Genomic DNA, 14,116 nt, shown 5'->3' on the forward strand with positions numbered 1-14,116 from the left:
GAATAATGTAACGATATTTTTCAATTTATCTAATGTTTTTACCATTTTAAATTACACCTACTCATTTTTGTCATAAATGCATAAACTCCGCTGTCTAGTTATTATAAACAGGGTTGGGCAAAAATTTTATTTGAATAAAAATTTAGAATAAAGTGGGGTTAAAACCCCCTATGAAAAAATCCACTTTGTTCGAAATTTTTATTTGAATAAAAGTTAGCCCAACTCTGATTATAGGAATCGGTTTCATTTGGGGCTCCGTATTTCTAGTGTTGTTTTCGTTACTGGTAATCCGATACAAATTTTCTTTGGCAAAGATGATTTAATATTGAAGGATCTTAAAAATGATAATATATTTGATGTTGGTGTATTCGTATCTGAGAAAATTGAGGGAATCCGTCGCAGTATTTCTGAATCCGAATTTAGAAACAATGGAACGTTTAGCAAAGTTTCGGGCTCCGTCTGTTTTCTTGGAAACACGGCCCAACTTCTAACAGAGTAAACAAGTTTTCCTTCAACTTACAATAACCTATTGCCAAGGAGATCGATATAATACAAAACCACGTAAATATCCGCAGTCAGGCTGGCACGATCCAGTACTATCAATACTACCTGTGCAGTTATATGTAAATAACATTGGATTGTTAATTTATGGAATCATTTAACAGCTTGTATATGTGTACCAGTGTCACCGAAACGAAGATTCGAATAAAATTGATGGGGCAGTGTATCAATAATTTATAGGGATACAGGAAACATCCCCTAGATACTACCCCCAGTACAGAGTGGTTTGGGAAATAAATGTACACTAGAGGTGAACAAGTAAAAAAAACAGTAATATTGTTACAGAAAAATATTGACTAAACTGAGTAAACTAAGTGTAACCCAATATTAGAACCGTTCGAAAAAATGGAGTAAACACAGTTTGAAAAATTCGTGAAGGCCATGCTGCGAAAAGGCAACAACAAAATTCTACAGTCCGAAAAATCTACGAGAATGGCGTTACAAATTTTTCTACGAACAATTTAGTGTTGAAGCTATTCTACAAAAAAAGAGCGACCGAAATTAAAGAACATAAAGTTGCACAGAAAATAGTCGAAGATCTCCAAATGTTCGACAATTCAGAAGATGGACAAATTCTACAATTTTTAAAAAACATTACCAGTAAAAGGATGTGCTCCAAAATTTTTGTACAGACATTCCAACATCCTAACAATCCTACAAAAAATAAAGGACACAAGGTTGCAAAAAAATAATCAAAGATCGCCGTTCAATGAGAACAATTCACACGTAAGGGGTCAGAAAAATTCATCAATCCAGAAGATCAAGAAATTCTACAATTTTTAAAAGCATAACAAGCAGAAGAATGTCCTTCAAAATTTTTCTACAGACTAGGAAATACCCTAAATGTCCCAGAAAAAAATACCGATTAAACATCCCCGTCGTAATAGAGGCCAACCACCCCAAAGAAACAACATCAATGAAACAACAATCACCCTACTTCCTTCATTGCCACCGAAACTCCTTAGGCAATAGACGAACAATAGTTCCACGGGCGGCCGAAATCCTCTGTGTTAGGGGTAGCAGCAGGCTCGCACCCCTCCTTCATGCACCCCAACGTGCACCTTTCCAGTGCACGCGACTCTTGTCTCTTACGAGTCGAACCACGTCGGTGGTCTTCACAAGCGTCCAATAAGAGTGCACCCTCTCCCCCTTCAACTAGAAGATAGCACCCCTTCTACCTTCGATATCCGCAGGACCACGTGGACCCTCTTTAACGAGCGTCCACACAAAGTGCACAGTCACCATTACATCCAGAAGTGAGCGTACCTTGTCAACACGTCGAATCTCTTGATCCAGATAGGGGATCCTGGGGTGAGATCCAGATGCGATCAGCCGGCAGGTAGATCCCGTGGAACCGGCACGAGAGAAACGGTGTGACGCGCGCACCTGTCGTGCGAACGAGCCACGAGGCGAACTGCACGGTGCACGGGCCAACACTCGACTGGACCGCGTCGAGGTGAAATGGAGAAAGCGAGCGAGAGAAAGGGCGAAGGGACGGAGCGAGACAGTACGAGCGGAACGGAGAAAGAGAGAGAGTGAGAGAATTAGAGAGGGAGAGCTGGAGAGGGGTGAGGAGGGTAAAGCTGGAAAGAATGGCAAGCCAAAACGAGGGAAACGATGAAGAGGGATAGAGAATTATAGAGAGAGCTGGAGAAAGGACTTGGACAGAGAGGGTTGAGGGAGAACTAGCTGAGAGAGAGGTCGACAGGAGGAAGAGGGTTGATGGAGAACGATGAAGGGAGAAGGGTGTTACTGAATAAAGAGGGTTGATAGATAAAGAGAGAGGGCATGGTGAATATAGAGCATAATGAACAGAGATAGAGGACGTTGAAGACGGATCTACAAAGAGGGTAGAAAGAGAGGGTTGATGGGAAACTAGCTGAGGGAGAGGACTGGTAGAGAGCGATGGAGAGAGATAGGCAAATAGGATAGACAGAGAGGGTTGATGGGGAGCGATTAGAGCGAATCGAAAGAGGAGAAGCCACTAAAGAGAGAGACAATTTATGGGGAACGGATGGAACGAGTAGAAATATGTATCGAGACAGTGAGTGCTGAAGGAAGGGGATGGTTGATATGGAGAATGTTGAAGAGGGATGCAGCGAAGCAGCTTGACAGAGATAGTTGATGGAGAACGAGCAAAACGAGCAGAGAGAGAGAGAGAGAGAGAGAGAGAGGGGAGGGAAGAGAGAGCAAGGGGAAAGAGAGAGGTGATGGAGAACTGTACAGGAATAGAGAGAGAGAGATTGAGCGAAACGAAAAAGAGGGTTGACGGAGAGCATGCAGAACGGGCAGAGAAAGATAGCACCAAGAAGAGGAGGGTTGATAGCAGAGCAACGGAAAGAGAGGCTCGATGGAGAACGAGCTGTGAGAGAGAGGGTGGAAGAGAGATAGAGAGGGGGCGCGAGGAAAAAGAGGGTGAGAAATGGGAGAGGGGTGGATAGAGAGGGAGGATGCTGCGGATGCGGAGCGGAGGTTGGTTCTGTTAGTTCTGTCTCAGTCTGGCTTCGCCGCAGCGCGTCGCGGCGCATTTCATCCCCCTTTCTGAGCCCCGAGCAACCCACCACCTCCACAACCACCACCACCACCCCCGAAGCTGATGTGTCCCTTCGCCCCTCTCGCGCCACCACGAAACCCCCTACACTAACCCCCGGTTCCATGTCGCAATGTATCTGCAGTCGGAAGCAGAGACCCCGCTGCTCTCTACCTTCGAGACGACGCGGCATGCCGTGGAAACCGGCGAGCAGCCTCCTGCCGACTTTCTTCCATCTTTATCTTTGTCCTTTATTGTTACCCTGCAATCAGAAAATTTGAGTTATCCATTGTATCGAGAGATTATCAATACAGATATCCCCAGAATGATGAGATTCACTATTGAAACATGAATTTCAAATTACAAATATTCTTGTTTCAAATTTCGGGGGCCATTCAATAATTAATTTATCATTATCAATTTTCTAAATATAAGTATTTGTTGCCGGAGAAAAATTCAGACTAAAAAATTGACACACAGACCGCATACGCCGCGATATGCACCTACATTTCCAAAATTGCAGAGAAATCATAAGCACTCGGCGCACTATATTTCAGAAGTACCATTAGAACCACCCCTAATCTGCGCTCTGCATTTTACACCCCAAGCGACAGTATGTTGGGAAATCGCGGAGATGCGTCTAAAAGGACACTCGAAGTGTTTCGTGGAGGGGAGTTAAATGGGGATAATTGTTTTACGGCTTTTCTGGCAGGGGAGAGCGTAAATGGGGCAACCCGCGCCAGAAGGGGCGTAATAATGAGCGTGTCGAGCACCGAATACCTGCGAAATGATTAGGGCAAACAATGCGGTTGGTTTGATACAGTGGGGATAGTACAGACGAGTGAATCGCTTCGGAAGAGTTTGTTGAAACTGTTGGCTGCATCAATTGCTAGTGTACCGTTGTTGGACACGTTTGGCAATTTGTTTTTAGATCGATTTGTCGGACACCAGGGAGTCGAGAGATTTTTGAGCTTGTTTGTCTTTGCGTGCATCGCTTTGATCGAATCGTATCGATTATTTGCTGATTCTATTCACGATTTGGTAAATCGGTGCAAGTGATTGACTTGTAACGATTGCACTGCGGTGTGTTATGCAGCTTATGCGGTTTATGCAGTTTATGCATCTCCGGTTTTCGACAGAAAATTAGTTGATTTTACGAATATAGAAATTGTGAAATATTTTTACTGTACAGTAGAGGCAATTTTAATTACTGTAGTCAATGCAGACAATTTTTGTTTCACATGAAAATCGCAGTGCAATTGATCAAATGATCACTTTGGCTTCTTCGACGAAGGCACTCTTTCACCGAACACTAGCGCATGAATAAAATATTTCTGTACAAGCTGAACGAATTCCACCGTCGCCTAGCATAATAACTAAAATGAAAATATTACTCGGAAACATCCTTTACTATCTCCGTTTTACAATCTTATCACCGTTCATAAAGGACCGTTGTCGGACGCGCGAAGTAGAGTTTATGGTATGGCTTCTGGCATGTTATAGCGTCGCTCGACCATGGTGGGACTTAATAACAAATTTATATCGAAAGCTAAACTTTTTACAGCGTGGTATAAACAACGAGGATTCCTTCTCCGGAGATGAAGCAGCTGGAAAAGATAGTAAGAATCAGCGTGGTATCACCTATGCGTCGCATTTTTATCTACGTTCTTAAAATGTTATACATCAAATCCGGAAAATTATAAATCATACCCGTCGAGCGGCAAATCGCGTGCCTTGTCCGCAGTAAAAACTGATTCTCGGCGGAGGAAGTAGCACTCGAGGAAGAGGGTCAGCCAGACGATGGGACGAAGCTCGACGGATTGAGAGTATCCGTGGAAAAAAAGCTCTTTTGCCTTGCAACTTTCTTGCCTTGAAGCTTTTTTGCCTCGAGCAAGAGGGACGCACAATCAATTTTATCAGCTGAGACACCGAGAGCCTTCTCGGATATCGTATGTTTATAGGAGACGATTAGGGGAGCCTGCAATCTCGCTGACTTCAAATCAATCAAAAATCTCCCTTCGAAGCTGCGTATGCGTAGGACACAGGATTTTCTGGAATTTAAAAAATTTTTTAAATTACAATTACTGTAGAATGAATTTGAATGTGCATTCCAATAAAATGTTATAAGGATTTTAGGATAAATGTATTGACTAACAATCACAGCATCCAAGTTTCACTTAATCGTTTCGCAGAGAAAATCGCTCAAAATCAATCAAAAATCTCCCTTCGAAGCTGCGTATGCGTAGAACACAGGATTTTCTGAAATTTAAAAAATTTTTTAAATTATAATACTAGCACACAATGACAACCACTTTTGTAACAAACGAATATGAATGTATTCCAATAAAATATTATGCATCCAAGTTTCGCTCACTCGTTTCGCAGAGAAGGTCGTTCGGAAGCGGTGCAACACACCGGAAGTGGCGAGAAACACGCCGGAGTCAATCTACAGCAATTTCCCTCGGACTTCGAGGATGTCTTTTTTCAATTAGATCGATCGAACCTGTACGAAATGGCAATTCGCCGGTACCTAATCAGAGCCGTAAAAGGGAATTGCCGCCCTACACTATTTACGAGGTTCCAGACCGTCGCCATCTTGCCGCGCGCAGGTCTTTTTCTTCGCGCGTGCATGCCCGGGCATAAATTATTGCCGTTCGTTAAACACTCTCCTTTTCGGAGCTGACCTTCTTCTTTGAACTTCCTCGAGAGACCGAGTTTTTAACGAACAGCGCGCCGCGATGTCACGGGAAACTTTTTCACTTTTTTCAAAAAGACGCCGACCTCGACTGAAGCGTCCTGTAGATGCCTAGCTTCTCAACTATTGGATCGTCTTGTTCAAACGAAAAAAGTTTCATGACAGTTAAGCGACAGATGAATTTAGTGGGGCCGAAACTTTGGAGTGAAATTCAAGGTGGAACTTAAAGTCTCATTGCAGCTTAATGCGGAAAAAGTTCTACTCTATCTTGATGATCATCTTTCAGGAATTATGCTCGACTGTGGATTTTTGTGCATTTTTAGAATGCAGTTATGATCGTCGACGTTAATGGCGGTTTTATTCTAGCCTCGTGATAAAGAGTCCTCTTGGGGATAAAGTAAATTTTAGTATAAATTGCGGATTTTCATGGAAATTTTGATAAAAACTGTTCGAATTAAATGCACACATACAAGATTCAGTATTTCTAAATTATTACAATGCTATTACCTTTTTGTTGCGTAAAATGTGTTTATTTATAATGCACCAATCTACTCATTTTTTAAATGAATAACTACGCATCAATTCACATCAATTATTTCCAAATCAATTCATTAAACGAGTAACTCGCATGAAGTTCACTGGAGAAATTTTAATAAACTGTGGTTAACGCCGTTCCCGCGGATCAGCAATGAAAAACGCGCGTTTATGGAACGAAATGCAGCACAGCTGGGCTGCAGTGGATGCAGTCTAACGAAATGCAGAACGCGCCGGCTAATGAAGCCGCGCCGCGGAGCCTAATAAATTGTAAAACGGCCAGCCTGTTGTTATTGGCAATGAAAGATAAGAAAGCGCGGCCAATTAGAAGTCGATCGAACGTTTCAACAATCTAACGTCTACGCCTCGCGGATAAATAATTTATAAGCTCCCGCGAACGTGCAGCTGGCGTGTGACGCTAAGGGGGGGAAGAGGGGAGGATTCAAGGAGTGCCGGGATAAAAGAGACGCAAAAGGCGACGGTCTGCGATCGCCATTAGAAAAACCTATTTCTCTTAGCATTCCTACTTGCAGCCTGTAATATCTACGGTTCGTTGAAAACAATTCCTGCTAAATGTCTCTGTATTTAGTAAATTGCTAAAAATGACAGTATGGTGTAAATAAATATATTTTATGCAAGTTGAAAAAAGTCGCAAGGTGACCTGTGAATAAACATAATTCGTATCAAACAAATTAATTAATTATAACTTAAATCATTCCATTATAAATTTCATATTAAATTACCTAATAGAATGAAGTAGAGTTCTTACTGTTGTGGCTTTCGACTAGAAGCCGTGTTCTGTTGGAATCGTTTCACCAAGGTTTTGCAAATTATAACATTTATGGTGTTACGCCAATAGAAATGAAGGCACGTTTTTGTTTAGCTACAGATTCACGTTGAGTGGTTCGTCTGACAAACCGCTCAGCGATCCAACGATCAAGGATCCAGCAGAAACAACGCGAGAGCTAACGATGGAGCTATTATCCTGCGATTCCAGCGCACGTGTGTCGCGATTTAATTAAAACTCCGGCACCGGAAACACACGTACCGCTCGTTTTCGGCAACAGGACGAGTATTTCACGATTCTAATGTTTTTTCCAATGCAGTTCGCAATGTTGTGCACCTTCCGTGTCGTATACTCTGCGACGGTATCGACGTTTCGTCCTGCAATCTGGTATTGTCACGAGAATCGTCAGATTTTAGTGTACACTAAAATATTACATAGTCAAATAATGGTTGTACGATTTAATGAACTAAATATAGTGTACCATATGCTGGAGTGTAGTAGAATTATTGACTCGCCATTAATTACAAATTCAGTATACAACAAATTACAATTTCACGCTTTCGATTTATTTCAGAATTATATTTGAGGAGGCGCAGGTAAAAGGTCGCTGAGATATATGTAGTATTAAAACGTGATGTATTACAAGAAACCAAGATGGCGTCGAACGATCACACTCCGCGACCTCTACGCTTCTATTCGATGAAGATGATAATTATTTGTTCTCGATCGTTGAAATGATTAATTCTAGATTCTGATTATATTACTTACTTTTGATTTAATTGACAATGTAGAACTCGTTCTACGAAATGCATTTGAAAGTCGCAGAGTGAAAGCATTAGAACGTTACAAGAAGTCAAGATGGCGTCGAACAGCCACACTCCACGACATTCACACGTCTGATAAAAAAACAACAATTATTTTAAACTGTGTCAAATTAATAAAAAGAACGAGGAATCCATTTTATTTAAAGATCGCAGAGTGCACATAAAAACGTCACAAAGAGCCAAAATGGTGGCACGCGGTAGGATGATAGCTCAGCTCGAAAATCCTAGGGTAGATAATTAATTAGGAACAGTAGGAACGGATTTCACTTTTGAGCAAGTCCTTATGCCTACGTATGTCGGGGAGGAGAGGCCGACATCCGGATCACGGTCCCGGATATCGGGCTTGTGGTTAATTAACGCTATAAACAGCACTGCACCGGAACGGACGCGCACGGTCTATTGAGATTACGTGTACTCGTTTATACAAGTACATACGCCTTTATCTCACGTCGTGGGGGGTGATCTATAATAGAAGATCTAGTCGGCGAGATATCCCGGAAGCGGAGCGAGCTCCAGGATCGATGGCAACGATGAGCTGGCTTCGAGGATATCTCACCTGTCCTGTCGAGACTAACACTAGAGCAAGTTACAAGTGTACAGATTGTTACGGAGTTTGCCGCGTTCTACACGAAAGAATGTGCAAGGACTCTGACGAGAAACTCAAACTGACAATATTGATCATTATCTTGTGCTCAGGCCATTTTTTCTTCGGCCTTGGCATGAGCACAAGTCTCTTATTATGATCAAAAAATTTACTGGTGTAAAAATATACAATCTTTTGTCTTTATCACGAGAAACATTGTTTCTTGGTCCTGACTGATGAAAAATTTATGTGTATGAACCAGTGACGTGCAAGAGTTTCCAATCTTATTCAATTTTTATGATTACAATGGCGTTTCAGGAAATTTTAAATGGCATCATACAAAAATATGAAAAATCGTACAAAATACAAAACATTGTACAAAATATGAGATCGGATCAGAAACTTTTGCATATGACTGTAAATAATTGTAGAATGTCAGAATGATTTACACGAGGCAACTTATCATCGTTTCTCTTGCAACCTTGCTAATATACGAACGTGCACTTTAATGTGATTGACAAACATCGAGGGATAAAGGATCGTGGAAATTTTTCTCAGTATATTCCACACAGTTTGAACATATTACAATGGATAAAAAGAACAATATTGTTTACATTCTTTCGTGCATGATGGCGACGGGTGATTCCGAGCCAGCCCGTATAAAAGTTAGCAAGAGTATGTTCGTTCGCAGGTATGGCAGTTCGCTTTCGGCTGTATAGAGCAATAGCAAAAATAGATCGGCGATAGATCACGAGTGTGGGATCGTTGCGTTCGACTGTCTCTCTTGCTCCATTCTCTGTTCCGCTTCGGATCCAAAATGGCGCCTCGCCTGAGCGTCCCCGATGGAACAACAAAATGGAACAATAATGCAAAAGGAAAAAGTAAACTCTCGGTCTCTTCGGTATAAACACGAACGATCGACGTCCTCCGAGATCTCTCCAGTCCGTCGACGAACTATTGTACAATCTTTCTCTCGAGAACACTCGCCTCGAGACGAACAAATCACTGTTGGACAGAAGGCACTTCGTCACGTTCACATTAAGGCGGCGCGGCGTTGTCGCGCAAAAGTCTCCGTTGACAGACAACAAAAAATGCGTGTCACGGCGCATAACGCGCCGCTACGGAACAGCAGAAAAAAAATCGTCACGCGTTCCCGAACTGGTTCCGTGGCGATTAACATTTCGCGGGAGCACTATGATACTTCATCGTTGCCCGCGGTTTTGCGTTCACGTTAAGCCGCGTACCCACTTGAGAGATACATACCCCGACTATCATGACCGAGATCGGGTTGGTGGAAAATGTTCCGCCGAAAGTATACATTTTAATGATTATGTCGAGGAACAATTATTTAAATAGACCTAAGCATTGTCATCTACGCGATTCTCAAAAATATTCGCTTTCTTGATCTTCGATCATTTATTTACATATAAATTTTACTGCGCGAATTTCATCAGTCCAATAATCGAATAAAATTACTTTATAAAAATATACTGTATTTTTTATTTAAAATATAGTGTCTTTAGATCTGTACGAATTTGTACAGATATTTCTGATTTAACACTTTGAACGCCGTCGATCTCAGAAATGGAAGACGAAATTCTTCGCGTAAAGATCCACCGACCCAGAACAATTCTCAAGTGGATACACGGCTGAAACAGTCCTCCACTTCCGCCGGAAACGGTGCCTCTTCGTGGACGGTATTCACCTTCTTCAGCGTCTTCGAGCCTCAAAGATGGCTGCCCATGTTTCGAACGACTTCGAACGTCCTTGATCTCGTCCACGATTCAAAACATATATCCACCATGGAACCGGATCGGTTTCCGGTCCGTCAAGCAGGGCGCCGATCGATGGATCGGCTCGATCGCTCGCTATAAATTATTACGCGTTAGTATGTACAAACACATCGGCCGACAACGAACGGAAGACAGTTCAGTCAGCGACGGCGAGGTCCTTAGCAGCTTCGATCAGGATTTCGAAGGATCTTCGCTGCTCTTCTGCCCGCTCTTCTTCGATTCCCAAACGTTGATCCTCTTCAGGGGATAACAGATCACCGCGGACACGAAGATCAAGCTACCAGAAAGGTAGAAGGCAGCGTTGTAGCTTTTGGTAGCGTCCATGAACACGCCTGACAAACAGATTAAAAAATGATCGCTGTAAAAAAGGCATACGAGGTGATTATGAGGTGATTATGAAATGATTTATACTCGCTAGACAGATTATTCGCCACTTTTTCGAGGGAGAGAAATTGCAAACACTTCACTGATTAGATAAACCGCGGACTGTTTCAACAACCGGTCGGATGATTCTATCGCTGCCAGCCACTTGGATTATGATACGGCTAAATCAGCATAGTAATTTAGTGTGGAGGTTTAGAGTCCGGTTAATCGGTTCCTTTGGACGGCATAGTTTGCCTTTACGGCGGAGAGTTTTTATCTTTGCTGATTCATTATTTTAGAGAGATATTATTTGAGAGGTATCACGCGAAATCGCAAATCAGTTCGCGATCGTATCGAGGACCGGATCGACGAGAATTAATCGAACCCGCGATTGACTGTGCGAGATCGACAAGTGATATTTGTGATTCGTAGATTGTAATCAGTTTGATTATACGCTCGGTAAGTATGAATTAACGGAGACAGTAGCGTAGTGAGTAGTCGAGTGACATCGGCAACACGAGCGCGATTACAAAGTAATTCCGAGCTCTTTAATTACCTGCGAGGGGTGCGCCGACCGTCGCCGCCACACCTTGGAACAGAAGAAGAAGCCCGAAAGCGTTCGTCAGCTTCTCCAGGCCTAGTAGATCAACTACCAGGATTGATCTTAAAGAGGCAAACACCGCTGCGAAAACATCGGAACGTTAAACCCATCACCAATTATAATGAAAAATTTAAATGGACAAAAAATTGTGAAGTAAATTCAAGTTCCAATATTAATTATATTTGAATTCAAATTGAAATTTTAAGGTCTACATTTCAATTCAAATCGAAATTTTAAGGGCTACATTTCAATTCAAATTGAAATTTTAAGGACTACATTTCAATTCAGATTCAAATTGTAAATTCTACTATATAATTCAAATTTTAATTTTTACAATAAATTCAAATCTCTTATAATTAAAAGGTTCAGAAATTCTCTAAATTATATGCAGATTCAAATTCAAATTTAAAGCGTGTTATATATCTTTGAAAGTTTTCTAAACGCATCTTCGCAGGAAAAATGCTTCCAAACTGGACCAAAGCCAAAGGGTTCTTCTTAATTTAAGAGAAACATTATTCTGTTACATACTCACATATACTGATACCGAAAGTGGCCGCATAGAAGAACTGATACCCCTGGGACAACGACAGCCCAGAGAAAAATGTTAACAGCCCGCCAGCGCTGATGAATATATTGTTAACAACCAGTGCATCGACTCCTGGCACGCTGCTTGCCAGGCCACAGACAATACGACCGATCGTGTTGCCAATACCGATTACAGAGACAAGGAACATGGCAGTGGATTGCTCGATTCCTGCTTTCGTGGCACGATCTGCGACAAAACAATGCGAGTCTTCTATTTATTTCGAATTCCCCTGGCCTTTGAAGTCTCGGGCTCAGTACTATTTGCATCAAGCATTACAGGCCACGAAATTCTACAACAGAATACTTCTAAAAGACACTAAACATATATTCGAGAAACCTGAATTGTAAACTAACAATCCAACCCCAATCCAATCTAATCTATGTATTCGTTTCTTTAAAAATATTATTTGGAACTTACAGGGTGCACAAAATTGTCAAATATAATGAAATAAGAAGTTTAAGGAACCGTAAATAAATTCTCCATTTTATCTGTATAGCCAAATAAAATTCTTTATAAATTACCAACTCATAAAAAATAATGGTAACTCTGAAAATTTCCATATTTGCTCAAAGATCCACAGTCTAGTTGTTACAAGCTGCAAAGTCGCGTGACAAAGACTGACGTACCTTGTACGTATATGAATGGCGTGTAGAATCCCATCATAGTGAGTCCGCCGGAGATAGCCAGGATCAGGAACGACGGGCTCTTCAGAAGGCTTAGATCAAGCATAGTGGTGAGAATACGTCGGACACTTTCAGGACAAAGGTAACAGCTTCCGCTTTCCTCTTCAGCGACATCAGTGGCCGTTGGCAGACGCGTGACCGACATGTGATAGCCCACGGACGATTGCTATAAATGTGTCCAATAATCTGGTCATTCGTGATTTTTCTTCCCTATATCCTTGACAGAACTAACGAACTCTTTGGAGACTTCATTTAATAATAAACTTTATTTATAAAGTTAGATGGTCACCGATTAGGGGATGATTTATGGAAAGAATTTATTTTCAATCATCTCAATATTTGGGGGACGAGTCGTAGTAACAATTTATTTTCAATTGCAATACTATTTTGGGGGATGATTTTCTGAAAGAATATATTTTCAATCGCCACAGTACTTAGGGGATGATTTCCACTAAGAAGATACTTTTAATTGACACACTGTTTGATGGTATCAAAGTTTACACATTCAAGGCAGAAGTCATTTCACACCGAACATCCCCTATGAACTAAATCAAAGAAGATATAGTTTCCAAAGATTTTTAAAAACATTCGACAATTAAAATCATCCTGGGAGGATGCCCAAGACCTCAAGTAAATCGAAGACATGTCTTACCTGCGACTTGTAATGAGCCAGCCTGTTCAACGACCCCCCATAAAAGATATCGTCCCTGTAAAATGGTCTCTGCGGGTCCTTGCTGAATGGATTCCGCCTGTTGCCCAGTTTCAACGATTTCTGGCTGCAATCCGAGTCCGCGCGAAGGCGACGCCCGCTGATCGTGTGCCTGCGAATCTGCCAACAATATCCTCCAGTTACTTGACCTTCACCGAGATCTACTGTTATTGCGACTAAATGAATCGTTCTGGCACAGGACCACCCCGCAGACGCCATAAATGCCCATTCTGTCCGCGGAATGGCTTTTGACGGAGGACGTCCAACTCGAAAACAATAAAAACTGCTTGATTTTCTCTAGTTCAACAAATTATGTCATCATTCGGGGTCCAACTTATTTAATTCAATCTCCCGAAGACTCGCATGGATGATTACTTTGCCAAAACGATCACGGCCAAGCTTGTCCAGCAACCCTGCCTCGATAAATGAGAAAGTGCTCACCGTGGGCACCTTGCCGTTCAATCTTTCCACATCACCGCCCAGAAGATTGTTCTCCTCCTCAGCGATCTTCTCATCCATGTTCACGTCCAGGTCCGGATATATGGGGGCTGATAGTCTTTTCTCGGAGCTGCTCAACTTCCTTTCCAAGGTCGTCTCGACGTGGACCTTGTGCAAGGAGTGCAGTGACTTCGAGGCGCTGAAACAAGAAGTTTCCTGCTACCAGTTTCCGCACCCGAGTCTCCCTTATCCTTAGTGCTGCTTGTATCTTTACGAGCCCAGACGCGACTCGTTTCCTCATCGTTTCGAACTGGCCTAACACTGGCCTAGCCTTACCTCCTGTTCTCTAGATGTCTTAAAAATTGTGTACCACTTGCTAGATGTCTTAAAAATTGTGGACCACTTGCTAGATGTCTCAAAAATTGTGGA

The 14,116-nt window shown here is 42.1% G+C and overlaps 1 protein-coding gene across 13 annotated transcripts in view; it reads right to left on the reverse strand.

The window, feature by feature from the left end:
- Positions 1-7,651: 7,651 nt before the first annotated feature.
- Positions 7,652-14,116, reverse strand: part of LOC143210930 (monocarboxylate transporter 12) — a 34,544-nt gene continuing 28,079 nt past the window's right edge. For all 13 annotated transcript variants that reach the window (XM_076428231.1, XM_076428226.1, XM_076428227.1 and 10 more), the window contains 6 exons: positions 13,691-13,886; positions 13,193-13,369; positions 12,484-12,706; positions 11,804-12,043; positions 11,227-11,352; positions 7,652-10,639 (listed from right to left, as the gene is read on the reverse strand). In XM_076428231.1, coding sequence (XP_076284346.1) covers positions 10,479-10,639; positions 11,227-11,352; positions 11,804-12,043; positions 12,484-12,706; positions 13,193-13,369; positions 13,691-13,886 — 1,123 coding nt within the window. In that variant the 3' untranslated portion in view covers positions 7,652-10,478. The remainder of the gene's footprint in view (positions 10,640-11,226; positions 11,353-11,803; positions 12,044-12,483; positions 12,707-13,192; positions 13,370-13,690; positions 13,887-14,116) is intronic.

The sequence above is a fragment of the Lasioglossum baleicum genome, chromosome 7, assembly GCF_051020765.1.
Source record: "Lasioglossum baleicum chromosome 7, iyLasBale1, whole genome shotgun sequence".
In the NCBI taxonomy this organism is placed as follows: domain Eukaryota; kingdom Metazoa; phylum Arthropoda; class Insecta; order Hymenoptera; family Halictidae; genus Lasioglossum; species Lasioglossum baleicum.